Source organism: Trichosurus vulpecula, chromosome 8 (assembly GCF_011100635.1).
Source record: "Trichosurus vulpecula isolate mTriVul1 chromosome 8, mTriVul1.pri, whole genome shotgun sequence".
NCBI classification, from domain to species: domain Eukaryota; kingdom Metazoa; phylum Chordata; class Mammalia; order Diprotodontia; family Phalangeridae; genus Trichosurus; species Trichosurus vulpecula.
In genome coordinates this window covers 32,086,738-32,100,414 of record NC_050580.1, presented here as the reverse complement: position 1 = coordinate 32,100,414, position 13,677 = coordinate 32,086,738, and the positions used below count along the sequence as shown (strand labels likewise).

The 13,677-nt window shown below is 43.9% G+C and overlaps 1 protein-coding gene across 1 annotated transcript in view; it reads right to left on the bottom strand.

Annotated features, from left to right (window-relative positions):
* Positions 1-13,677, bottom strand: part of VPS26A (VPS26, retromer complex component A) — a 20,789-nt gene extending 7,112 nt beyond the window's left edge. Inside the window, exons 1-5 of the mRNA XM_036734692.1 lie at positions 13,506-13,677; positions 6,873-7,022; positions 3,451-3,526; positions 2,153-2,309; positions 757-921 (exon numbers count right to left, since the gene is read on the bottom strand). Coding sequence (XP_036590587.1) covers positions 757-921; positions 2,153-2,309; positions 3,451-3,526; positions 6,873-7,022; positions 13,506-13,508 — 551 coding nt within the window. The 5' untranslated portion in view covers positions 13,509-13,677. The remainder of the gene's footprint in view (positions 1-756; positions 922-2,152; positions 2,310-3,450; positions 3,527-6,872; positions 7,023-13,505) is intronic.

Below are 13,677 nucleotides of genomic sequence, written 5' to 3'. Positions count from 1 at the left end.
CAGCATTTAATTTCATTTCATCTCTAAGAGGATAATGCTCACTGGTCACTTTCTGATGCTTATTTACAAGACTGCTTTAACAGAAGGCAACAGAGGTGCCATGTTCAGGACAATGGACTTGGAGTCTGAAAAATCTGGTTCCAAACCCATAAGCTAGTCCCACTGGCTGGCCAAGTGAGCCTGGGCCAGTCAGTCAGTCTCCATGTCTCCTTTCCCCCATCTATAAAGTGCAGGGGTGGCCTCAATTTTCCAGCTCTGAATCTATCCTCAAATGATCCTTACTTCAGAAAACTAAATAATTTAAGATAAATGTAGCACCAAGGTGGGCAGATTTCTCTTTCTGCAGTGTTTATTTAGTAACAAATACAGTACCTTACTGGGAATGCCCAATTACTGTATCTAGTGGGGTTTGGGGTTTTTTTTTGGGTGTTTTTGGTTTGTTTGGTTTTTTTTTAATCCAGGATCAGAAACTTGGCTCCACTGGGCTCTTCTTTCTATCATCATTACTATTTTTTCCTTCAAGTAATTCCAATATCCCAAGCACCGTTGTGATTTGTCTCTGCCTGAACAGAAGCATCAGGTAAAGCACCTGAAAATTAGGGCTCCAAGCCTCCTCTTTCCTATTTCTAAACATCCACCAGAGTCTGACTTGCTTTCAGTCGCCCCCAACCAGTAAATTAACTTATTTCACACTTTGGGTAACTGACATGGCCTTTGAATTCTGTGATGGCTTCCATTGTGGGAAAAGACACTCACTTGGATTTGTTATATTCAAACTCTATGTGCAAACAGTCTTCGATGCCCACCTCCATCTTAATGGAGTTGTTGACGTCGGGATAGGTGGCCAGCTGGTGAACGATAAGATCATACTCTTTTACCAAGTCTGACAGTCGTCTTACTATTGTCACTTTAAGAAAATACCTACAAAGTAAATGGGGGAAAGGAGTTAAATTTCCTAGGATTAATTTTAATATTTTGAGCCTTTATGCCCAACTCTTGCCAGAATCATTTTAGCCTCAAGTATGATTTTCTAATTCGAGAATTCATCCAAAATAATGTGTTACTGGCTCCAAAAACCAAGTCACAGGACCCTCTCTGTGGCCCACCTAAACTCCCCTTACCTCAGGTTTCTGACATTTGGATGAACCTGAGGAAGGAACAACTGTGAATAAAAAATGAAAAGGTTTAAAATTTAAAACAGAAACAGGAATTGGGGAGCTAAAGCCAAAACAGTCAAACAAAAGAGGAATGATTTTTCATTTTATGGTATCTCACAGGGGAGGAACAACAGAAAGAAAAAAAGTCTGACAAGTTATCAGACAAGAATATGAAACACCAAACTCTTATCACCAGCCGCATCAGAAACACTGTGAAACGGGGGAATTGGAAGGTAACATAAGAACCTAGGAAATACTGGGCTCCCCCACTCCAGCCTGTTTCAGGGTGGCCCCAAAGGCAGCTCCTCTCTGTGACATGGTGCTTGGACATCTACAAGATACCTCCCCAAACCTCCAACTCCTTCTATAAACCCTTCTTCAATCTACCTGGCTTCTGGGACTGCACAAATTCTTGGGGAAATAAGTTCCCTAAGTTACTTTACGCACAGCAAAATACAAAAAGAGCTGGTCTTAAGAGTCAAAAGAGCCCGGTTCAAATCCTGGCCTTTCCATTTACCTTGGCCAAGTCACTGTACTTCTACAGATCCCACTTTTTTCCTCTGCAAGACGAAGGGGCTGAACTACATGACCTCTACAATCCACATCAGCTCCATAGCAATGCCCTCAGAGGAGCTAACTCACTATGTAATGGAACACAACATCCAAAAGGTCCTAAAACTTCCTTCCTTATGCTCCCCAGATGACAACCCAAACTGAAGCCCTTCCCAACCAAAGAGCTGGACTCTAATTTGATATGTTGGGCTTTGAGTGAGAACAAGCTCCTGCTTCCCTAAAGCAGTGTTAACCACAAAAATGATGGAGTCTTGTCTATAGGATGTTCTATCGGCATATCATTTTTCTGTTTTACTGTAACAAAAAGAGAAAGACGTGTAGAAGACTGGCCTCAGACAACTTTCTGGTTTTGACTCTTTATTATTAAGGTGAGCTCTGGTCTAAGACCTAGCCCAGACCCAGGCATGCAGTGACATCCATACCTCAATCGGACATTGGCACCAATGTAGGATTCGTAGGGCTTTTCAACCTGCATAAATTCGAAGTCATAACTTCTGCTTTGCGTCAATTCTCCAGGTAAGGCCAATTCTTTCACTAGGTTTACAAATTCATGGGTATTACTCTTGTCATTGAAGAGTTCTAAGAAATTAAGAAAAACAGAAGTGGACCAAATTATTTTAAACACTGACATCATAAAGATTACAAGTGCTATCTCCAATCAGTTCACTGGCTTTCCTCCACTTTAACAAAAACTTGAATGAAATTCTTCCTCACTATAATAGTTGCTGAAAAACTAAAAAATGTTATTTACGCTGCACAAATTTTAGTACCCACACTATATAAAATTCCTCTAGGGATCTCATATTTTGAAAGTGTGAAAACATTACCAATAGTTACCTGAAGTTATCCTTTAAGATCAAAAATGGTGTTACTCGGGAAGACAGATGACCTTGATAAATCCATTATATATTCAATACGAAAAACAAGGTGCTACTGAGGTCAGGCATGTAATTTTTCTCCTCTAGGAAAACACCAAGTGGGGAGGAAAATAATCTCTAATTTTTATACTTAAAAACTAACAGTATAAAAGGCCTATCATATTGTGAACTTATAACTTAAAAATGAGGGGCTTTACTGAGTCAGATTTCACAAAACCTTTCTATACTATACTTTTACGCAATGCCAGTGGGATATGAGTGTGCATAGGGCTGGCAAGATGACAACTACCACCATCAACAATTCCAGGGTTCAGTACTGACATAAGTAAGAAATTTAAAAGGGAAAACAGGCAGAAATATCTTCAAGATATGACACTCTTTAGGGACAAAGCTGTTGCCAAAAGCTCTTCTTTTGAATCTTCCCTATTCAATTTTGGGTTGCTGGGTGAAACTTGGGGTAACTCTGAGTGCAGGCAAACATGAGGCCATGAGCCCAAACAACATGAGGAGCAAGTGCGAGGGGAGGCTGATGCACAGTTGTAGGAAGCTACTCAATGTAGAGCTTTCAAGGCTGGTGGTTGAAACACCTCTACATCATTTCAGTTTCAGTAACAAAAACCAAGTTAATCTTCAAGTCTAAGACCAGGAACTAGGAAGACCTGTTATCCTTAAGAGGTTACTCAGCACATTTACAAACTTGTCTTCTCTCCACATCAATTCTCTCATTCCACTGAGAGGAGGAGGAAGTCAATCACTTAAATTCCAACACAAACCTTCCTCTCACTCTTGAATTACCAAAAACAAAACAAAACAAAAACAAAAGATAATGTTTTAAAACTCACCAATTTGGCCTACAAATTCAATTCTAATTCCTTGGTGTTCTAGCCTCTTTCCAGGTTGCTTAAAGGCTAGGTTCACCTGCCAAGACATAATGTTTTAATAAATGTTAAGAGAATGCCATCACAACCAGCTTTTTCCAGGGCAAATACATATTTATTTTCATTTCTTTTAATACCATATTCGATTCTGTGTCTAGAGCAGATTTTGTGCCTATTCATAATATAGGTATTATGAATATAGGTATCATAACTAGGTATTTTCAGGCATATAAAACCTTGCTTTCCATCACCCATCTCCCTCCTTCCCTCCAGTCTCAGAGAAAGGAGATGACCCCTAGAGGCCTTGGCCAAATGAAGTAATTAAGCACTTTGATTTAAAAGGTTTCCACCTAATCTACATAGGGGAAGGTAATATTGTCAACATAGGACTTCCTCATCAACTCTGTGTTGTTTTTTTTCGTCAGACAGAATTTGCCACATTGGATCAATACATAAAATATATTCACTGCTCTAACAAATCAGGAAAAGAGCTCATCTCTTAGCACACTATTTATGAAAGACCTCATGTAGAATTAGGGATTTAAAGCTAGAAGGGGCCTCTCAAACGTCATCTAGTGAAGTCCCCTAATTCACAGAGGAAACAAAGGCCCAGAGGTAGCAGTGACTTGCCCAAGGTCACATGTTAGAAAAGGCAGAGCCACTGTCTGAACCCAGGATCTAAGACACACACATCCTTGGGATTCACACAGAGAAAAGTCCTTCTGGAAGGCAACTTAGGACAGATACATAATACCAAATTCTACAAAAGGATGTTAACCCCCCACACACACACAATAAACTCTAGAGGCTCCTAATTACCCTCCAGGATCAAAGATTCAATCCTATGATTGGCGCTCCTCGATTGGCCCCCTCCCTTTGCAGTCTTATGACTCCTTTTAAATATAGTGACCCTGCCCTCCTGGCTGTTCCTCACACACTAGACTATACCTTCCAGCTCTGAGCATTTTCACTGGCTGCCCCCCATGCCTAGAACACTTTCTCCCTCCACATCTCTGCTCCTGGCTTCCTTCAGGTGTCAACTAAAGGCCCACCTTCTGCTGGAGGCCCTTCCTAGTCCTCCTCAGTCTTGGTGCCTTCCTTCTGAGGCCACCTCTCGTTTAGCCTATATGTAGCTTATATGTACATGGTTGTTTGTATCTTGTCTCCCTCGTTAGACTGGGAGCTCCTTGAGGGCAGGGATTGTCTTGAACCTTTCCTTGCCTCCCCAGCACACATTAGGCACTTAATAAATGCTTGCTGACTGATGCTTCAGGACCTCCAAACTAAGCTTCACCCCAATTGTGCTAACACAGGAATCACTGAAATTCCTCCTTGTTTCAGTGCAGAGATGAACTCTGTCACCACTAACTGCCCATCACCTATTCCTTTGGGCCACTCCAAGTCATGACAAAGACTCTGACAAAACAGGACCTTGCCACATGAAGGCATGTTCTGAGGAGAAAAGAACTCAGTGGTTTTCTTCATACCGTACCCTGAAAATCAGTCAAGACTACCCAATAAATGGTGGAAGGGCTGAGGGACGCGGGGCACATCAACCCCCCGCCAGGGACTGTGAACTGGTCCAACTATTCTAAAAAGCCATCAGGAACCTAGCAAGGGCTACTAAACTGACCCATCACCCCTAACACCTCCCCCCCGTTTTAAAATATTTTATTTTTTCCAATTGCATGTAAAAACAATTTTTAACACCTTCCCCCTTCCTGAGACTGTAAGCAATTTGATATAGGTTATACATGTGCAATCACGCAAAACATATCTCCACGTTAGTCATGCTGTGTTCACACCCTTTGACCAAGAGGTCTCACTCAGGGGCATGTACCCCTAGGAGGTCCAGAACCATCAACAACACGGGTCTCCTAAGTGCCAAGACAGATGCAGCAGTACATCTCAAGGTACCAAAGAAATAAAAAATGTGTGCCCATCAACTGGGAAACAGCTGAACACATGATGGCATGTGAATGGAACAGTGTTATTGGTGCAGTAAGAAATGATCGGCCTAAAAATCCGGAGAAACATGGGAAGACATGGATGGGCTGAGAGAGAATGAAGACAGCAGGTCCTGAAGAAGAGCTTCGCGGAGAACAGTGAAGATGAAAAGATCAATAAACATCAGAGGGTCCTGGAGAGAGACAGTGGGAAAGGGGAAGGCACAGCTGGCTCTTGGTCACCGGGACTGTTGCTGCTGCTTGTTACAAGGGAGGTGTCAACTGCCAGATGGTATTAAGAAATGACAGTGAGAAAAAAAGATATGGCATCAAAGTCAAGATTTCAAAAATAAAACCTACCGGAAATTCTGTATAAATAGAAGCAGGAGGAGAGAAAGAGAAAACTCACGCTCTAGGTAGAGTCATTCAACCTACTGAAAATCCAACTACCTTCCTGCCCTTCATCCTATCCACGAGGATGAGTCACTGCCCTGCAGTCCAGGGTCTTCTGAAGAGAAGACGCTTAGTGGGCCATGGCCCTTCCATGAGCCTCAGTTTTCACATCTGTAGACTAAGGATGACAACACCGTTCCCGAAGTCTTTACTTAGTGCCTTCTCTGGGCTTGGCATGAGGCCAGCTTCTCCAGGAGCCAGGCCACCTCTTCCAGTTAGGGAGATGAACTGACCTCTGTGCCAATCACCTGAACCTCTGCTAGGCTGCCTTCCTCTCTTCCCCAGGTCGAGCAGCCCTACGTGCTCCTAAGCTTTTCTCGTCTGCTCTATTCTCCATCTCCTTGACTACTTCAGTTGCTCTTCCACAGGCCCCTCCTACTTCTGAAATTCTGGGGTGAGGAGGCAGGGGGTGTACTTTGTTTATCTGCACTACCCTCCCCAATTACCACAGATTAGAAGTGACTATTTCTGAACTAAAGTAAATCTGCAGATGGGAGGAGCGGAGCCCAAGCACCTGGCCAAGCAGACACTATGTCTCAAACCCTTGATACAAAGGAAAAGAAAATAAAGTACCAATAGAAACCGTGCAGAGAGTAACACAAGGAGTAACCCAAATCCTGTGGAAATAAGGGACAATGGATCAGGTTCTGAGGTCAAATGACCTGGGTTCAAATCCAGCTTCAGCAGCCTGTATGACCTTGAGAAAGTCCCTGAATTCAGTTTCTTCATCTGCAAAGTAAGGGTATTGCACTAGATAACCTCTGAGATCCTTGTCCTCTGAGGGCCCTACCCCCCACTCCACCTATTCTACCCTAAATAACTTAACCCTAAGAAGGTAAAAACCTGTGCTTAAAAAAAAAAAAAGACTTCAAACATACTTCAAAAATCAACCATTTTAAAATCTTTTATGGTCAACATGGAATCACAAACACTAATGTTCTGTAAGCAGCCAGGGACTGATAATTCTAGTCCCTACAAAGAGTTTACCTTTCCCGAGACAGATTCGCCATCATAGAAGAGGTGATGCTTTTCTACTTTGCCATCTTCAGTTTTCATTTCCGCCACCTTCCGTGACTCCCCATCGCTAAGGACAACATCAATCTCGCAGATGGGACCGAAAAAACCTCCAAGAAAACTCTGCAATAAAAAGAAAAGCATTCCAATTACTAACAAATGAACATTTTTTCTTTAGTACACTTTATAATTCAAACTGAACTAAGTTATTCTCCATTTACCACAGAGATTAGGGAAATTTATGCTGATGAGCTTAAAGAACTGGTGAGAAATAGAACTAAATCTGTAGTTAAATAAAATATACTGTAGCTGAAACTTTTAAATAAAATTTACCTATATATGGGTCTTTTCTCTGAGGAATGTCAGAGTTGTATATTACCATAGAAAGCAAATAAAACTAGCTCCTGAGTCATTAGGACTATTCCATTTTAATAGGCTAATTTTTTTAAAAGGTACTTACAGAAACTATAAGTTTATATACTTTATGACCAATGTCAGAAATTGATGCCCATGGACATGTGGGTGTCAAAATACACTGATGGGAAACAAAAACAACATTCAGGCTATATACTGATTCTTGGCCTTCAGTTGAGACCCTTGTCTGACTTTAAAAAAAAAAAAAGTGGTAAAGAACATCTTGTCCTAATAATAGAAAAATCAATGAATTGTAGATTAAAAACAACCATCAAGAAGAATACTCTTCCTAGGAAGTAACTACAGCACAGTGGGAAAGCCTGGGATAGGGAGACAGGAAGTCTGCATTCTAGTCTCAGAAACTGGTTGTGACCTGAACCAAGTCACCTGTTTCCTCATCTATATAAAGGGGAGAATATCTGACCTCATAAAAAGTGTGTGAGTACAGTCTGCAGAAAGGCACCCTAAGGCTGAGCAGGTAAGCATCAAAGAGGACCAATACTGGCTTCGTGGCATTACTTCCTCTAGGATCCACGAACGTGGATGACAAGGTTTCCCTGTATCAGCCCTAGCTGACAGCATTATGCCCAAATAATGAGCTAGCTTTATTTTAACATGGAAACGTGAAGGTCAGCTCTAAGAGGCGAGCTGACAGAATTCCAGCAGAATTCTGTGATGCTCTAGCTAGATAACTCCTTTCTAGATAACACTGACATTTTAAAGTTAGAAACCATATGTGAATTCTCATGAAAATTGGGCTTTGTTACCCAAGAACTAGAGAACTGAATATATTTAACAACCATTAGCCAGAAAACATTTCTGGAATGCACAGTCTGGAATGCTCAGTCCTGGGGTGATAAAAAGCTCCATCAAATTCTGCCTTCAAGAGGCAGACAATCGAAACAAGAAACCAAGGTATCGATGCATAAAAATATAAGGCAGTATCTAGACGCCCAAGAGTTCTCTCCCTCCACCAGACTGACCAATGAACTGGACTCAAATTCTTTGTTGTTATGTAGTTCAGAGGCTCCTGAGATCACAGAGTCAGAGCTGAAAGTGACCCCAGGGGTCACAGAGGCCAATACCCTCTTTTTGCAGAAGAGAAACAGGCCTGGAGCAGGTTCAAAAGACTTCTCCCAAATCACACAGCAACGGGATTTCAAACCAGGTCACTGCAGACATACAGACACAGACACACATACACACACACCCCGAATTCTCTCCAGGGGCACCCTGAAAGACTTCCAAGATGATGTCTTCTGACAGCCTCCAGAACCATATTTACAGATGGCAATAGTTGTTTCTTTCACGCTAATTTTACAAACACATCCTCCAAATAAGATAGTCCTCTCTTTTCAACAACTTTTCCTTCAAAAACAACCACTAATGAACTGTTCATTTACTGACCAAATTAACACACACACATCTCAAAGTATTCTTGGTATTTAAAATACTGTAACCTGTACTTTTTAATATCTTGGCTTTGGTTAGTGCAAGGAAGCTGAGATTACAATCACCTTTTCTTGAATAAACCTAAAGTATCCTTAGTAAATAAAGTTTCCTACTGGTCAGGGGGGAATAAATTTCCCCCTTTCTTAAGATTTCTGGTAACATATGTAGCTGGATGTATAATTTCCAAGTTCACTAAGTACTCAATTGGCAAAAGTAAAAAAATCAAATTTACTAACATTAAACTAATCATGAATCAAGACGACACTTTGCAAACCTCAAGAACCTCACCAACTTTCTAATTAGTTAAGATGTTGATGCCAATATACCCCACCCCCACAATGTTCTTTCTGGAGGAATTTTCCTCCGCCTCCTCAAATGTAAAATTCTAGAGCAGTAAAAAGTATGAAAACAGACAATGCCATGAAAATGACCAGAGTCTTTGCCTGGGACTGCACATATGCCAGGGCCTCCCTATGGTGCAGAACAAGGCCTCAGAGAAGATATATTTTAATGCCAATCTCCATGAGGACGAGAAGAGCTAACAGTATAAGAATTTAGCATCTGCAAAATGCCAAATGTCCCTATTTGCATTTTCACTGCAATTCCAAAACATGCCCTGAACTGGGGGCGCTGAAAGATTTAGTCTTGCTCAAAGAAATTGTTTATTCCTGAGGCCACATCCAGGAGTACAGAAGGTGCTGAAGCCTTGGGCGAGTCAGGAGACGGAGGTGTGATTTTCATTAGCTGGGTAATCCTTCGGTATCTGTTAGCTGTGTGATCCTGGCCAAGGAACTTAATCACTCTGTTTCTTCATCTGAAAAATGGGGGCATCCTACTACTTACACTGCTTGGCTCATAGCTTAGTTGTTACAAAAGCACTTTGCAAACCTTAAAAATTTCAAAGCCCTGGAAGCACCAAGGTCTGTACTTGAAGCCAGCTTCCCTGACTCCAAGGCACTAGCTTTTCACAATGCCAGGTTCCTTTACTCACAGAGAGCTCTTCTAAGAGAAAAAAGAACCTAAAATATAGATCATTTCGAAGATCAGTACTCCTTCTGCCTCCTCCCTCATAAGAAAGTGGGAAACCCAAAGAGCTCTGGGTTGAAAAAAAAAATTCCTGATCAAAGGAAACACATCTTTTCATGGAGTTTTTCCTAGAACTCTGTTCAAGATGCACCTCTCCAAAAATAGGATCATGGGATTCTGAGCTGGAAGAAACCTTAAAGTCCATTTTGTCAAACTCCAATCAGAGCCGATGGATGGCCTAACTAAACTTTCCTGTGAAAGTCTAATTTTGGTAGACAGATGAAGAACCAATCTCATCTCTCCAGAGATGTAAACAGACTGTAAAAGAACAGATAAACAAAACGGTCTGGGCTGGTAAGGAATTGAGGAAGGAAACTAAGTGGAAATTGTGTTTGCTAAAAGGGCTCAGATGCTTTCATGCAGACCTATTAGAGGCTAACAGACTACTGCTGAAATTACAGAAGGCTATTTTGAGATCCTATTTGAAGCTCGAAGAAACTAAACAAAGGCCACAGACTACACCAGCTCTTTCCAAGTATGTACTCGGTCCCAAGCAAGCCTGTCAGCAGCAGAGGAGGACGCTTTCAGAAGCAAGACCAGACTTGAAGACAGAGTAACTCATACCGTAGATAAAATGAGATCAGGGACAGGAAAGCATGCTGAACCATTAAAGCACTCAATAAATGTAAGGTAGTATTAAATACAGTACCTGCATAGGAGCCACTTTTACAAGTCTCTTCCCTAAACTACATCCAGATCACCGACAACTGTCCTAAGAACCTCATTCTGAACCCCACTATCAGTACAATTTTACAAACACACACCATCCCAGCCTCAATCTTAGCTTTTTGAATTGGTGAGCCCTCTGAATTCCATTCAACGGAGGCTGACAAACAATCAGGAAAACTCTCAAAGCCACGGAGTGGAAGAGATTTACTTAGTAAAACAAACAGGCTGATCTTGAGGTTTTCCGAGTTGAGTTTTTAAAAACAAGCTATATGAAGGGATTCGAAAAGAAGGAAAGCCGGGCCAAAGAGAAATATTCCATGACTCTGACAGTGCAAACAGAATCAACGAGGAAAGGCAGAGACACCCCTGCAGATACATGGGGGCCAAGAGGCTCAGGGCAATGGTACTGAGACTTCTGGGATGTCCCATACACGTCACTGGTAGAACCATCCTGCCAAAGCTGAAGGACAAATAGGAATCCAATCGTTCTTTCAGGAACTGTACCTTGTTAAAGGTGTGTGTGTGTGTGTGTATAAGAACATATAAGAACAAGATTAGTTTTCTTTTTAAAAAATAAGAATTCTAGGCATTACCTTTCTATCATTTTCAATATTTTAAAGAGAAAAGGGAATAAGTATGTCTTCTTGTTGTTCAGTGATTTTCAATGTCTGACTCTTCATGACCCCATTTGCAGTTTTCTTGGCAGAGACACTGGAGTGGTTTGCCATTTCCTTCTCCAGCTCATTTTACAGATGAGGAAACTGAGGCAAACAGTTATGTGACTTGCCCAGGGTCACACAACTACTAAGTGTCTGGGGCCACATTTGAACTCAGGTCTTCCTGACTCCAGACCCAGCACTCTGTCCACTGCACCACCAAGCACGTCTATCAGGCCTACAAAGTTCCAGGCACCAAGAACTTTAAAACTATTAGCTCATTTGGGCCTCAGCACAACCCTGGCAGGTGAGTGCTAACATTATTCTCATCTTACAGCTGGACAAACTGAGGCAGACAAGTGAAGTGACATGCCCAGGGTCACACGGCTAGTAAGTGTCCGAGTCTGCATTTGAACCGCATTGAACTCTTCCCGACTCCAGACCCACTGAGCCCATAAAGCTTTTTTCTTAATAAGTCATTTTAAAATGAAACCCTATCACTTTGAATCATTCTATTAAAAGTAATATTACAGAAAAATCCCAACCTTCTACAGGAAGCTTTTCCCAATCTCCCTTAATTCAAGTGTCTTCCTTTTGTTGAAAATTTCCAACTGATTCTGTAGTTTGCGCCGAGCTGTTTACACATTGCCTCCCCCATCAGACTGTGAGCCCCCTGAAAGCAGGGACTGTCTTTTACTTTTCTTTGCCTCCCCAGCACTAAGCACAGTGCCTGGCACTCACTGCTGCTTTAATTAATGTTTACTGACTGTCAAACAAGATCAAAAGGTGTGGAAAAGAAAACACCAAGCACCAAAGTAAGGAACAAGGAGGAAAAAAAGCAGCCCAGAGGCAGATGGGTACCATGGGAAGTAGCCTAAGCCTGGGATAAGAGGCCCTGGATTCAAATGCCACCTGTGTGTGACTTTGGGGAAGTCATTCAACCTCCCTAGGCTTCAGTTTTCTCATCTGTAGGAGGGGGTGGAGGAGCTGGCCTCCAAAGTCACTTGCAGCAAGCAGTGAAAAGTTATGATATCTTGGTTTTCACAGAAAAATTCAATCGGCGGCATTATGAACTGAGGCTATTTACAGAAAGCTAAGCTTAAAAAAATTAAACCTAAACTTGAATTAACAGATTGCTTTTAGGGCCTTTTTTGCTGCCCATTGATACAAATACGGTGACCTGCCATAAAATAAGCCCCAGTGAAACGAACAAACCCCAATCTCAAAGCAGAGACACAATCAAGACAGCTTTCCCCCAGGAAGGCCATGGACTACTCGGATTTCTGTAGGCCTTTTGGGCCATTTCCTCATTTCAAAGACTGAAGTTTACACAAGTGGGCAAAGCAGATGTTTAGAAAAAGAAACACCAAACTCGTCGCCCCCTCCCTTTTTACAGTATTCTCCCTCCCCTTCCTCCGCTGTCAAAACCTCCCAGGTCTGAAGGATCATGAGACGTCGGGAAAACTCTATAGAACTGGAAGCCGCAGCCACAAGACTTTGCCCTTACTACCTGTGTGCCCCTGGCCACCTTCCTTCCCTCTCCAGGCCTCAGTTTCCTCCTCTGCTCCCAGTGCCTGGAATGCACTCCCCTTCCTCACCTTGGCCTTTTTTTTTAAACCCTAGCTTCTTCCAAAGCTCAAGCACAGCCCCTACAGGGACCTTCTCGACCCATTCTTCCAGCTGCTAGCGCCTTCCCCAAAAGGCTCGGGTTCATTCTGCCAATTATCGTACATACACAGGGTGTCCCCAAAGCGTGAGTGGTTCTGCTCCGGGGTGCCCCGTGGGCGCATACCTACCCATCAGGTGCATTGTCCACTGCTGTCTTTCGGCCCTGGTGGTGGGGGCAAAGCCAGACACACAGTAGGGGCTCAAGTGCGGCACCCACCTCCTAGCCCCGGATCCCGGACCCATCCTCCCATCTGGATGCGGAGTCCTAAGTCCCTCCCAGCTCGGCCTCCTCTAGGACCCAGGTCCCCTCGAAAGCCCGCACATCTCGGACCCCAGCCGAGCAGGGAGCATGCATTAGGCGTCTGCTGTGTGCGCGCCCGGACCGCGGCCCCCCGAGCGCTCACGTCCCTTCCCCGGTCGCTACCGAGCCAGCACACACTCGGGGGGCCCCTCGCGGCCCCTCCCCTCCCCAGGGCTACCTTGGTGGGGCCGGCGGCGCCGGCCAGGAGGGCCCGCAGGGGCGGCGAGCCCGCGGACAGCCAGGGGGCCCACAGGCGGCCGGGGCAGGGCAGCGGGGGCCCGGCCATGGGCGGCTCCACCTCGGGCTGGGCTCCGGCCGTTGGCCCCACGCGCCCCGAGCCCGACCGCGGCGTTCACTCACCATGGTCAGCCCCGCCGCCGCTCCGCACGCGCCCCGCACGGAAACCCAGAGTCCCGGCTCCCTCCGCCCAGCGGCGCCCCCGTCATGTGACCGCCTGCCGCCCGCCCCCCCCCCAGCACGTGACCCCTCCGGAGAGGGTTGCGCGGGGGCGGGGCCTTGGGCTCCTCCTCCC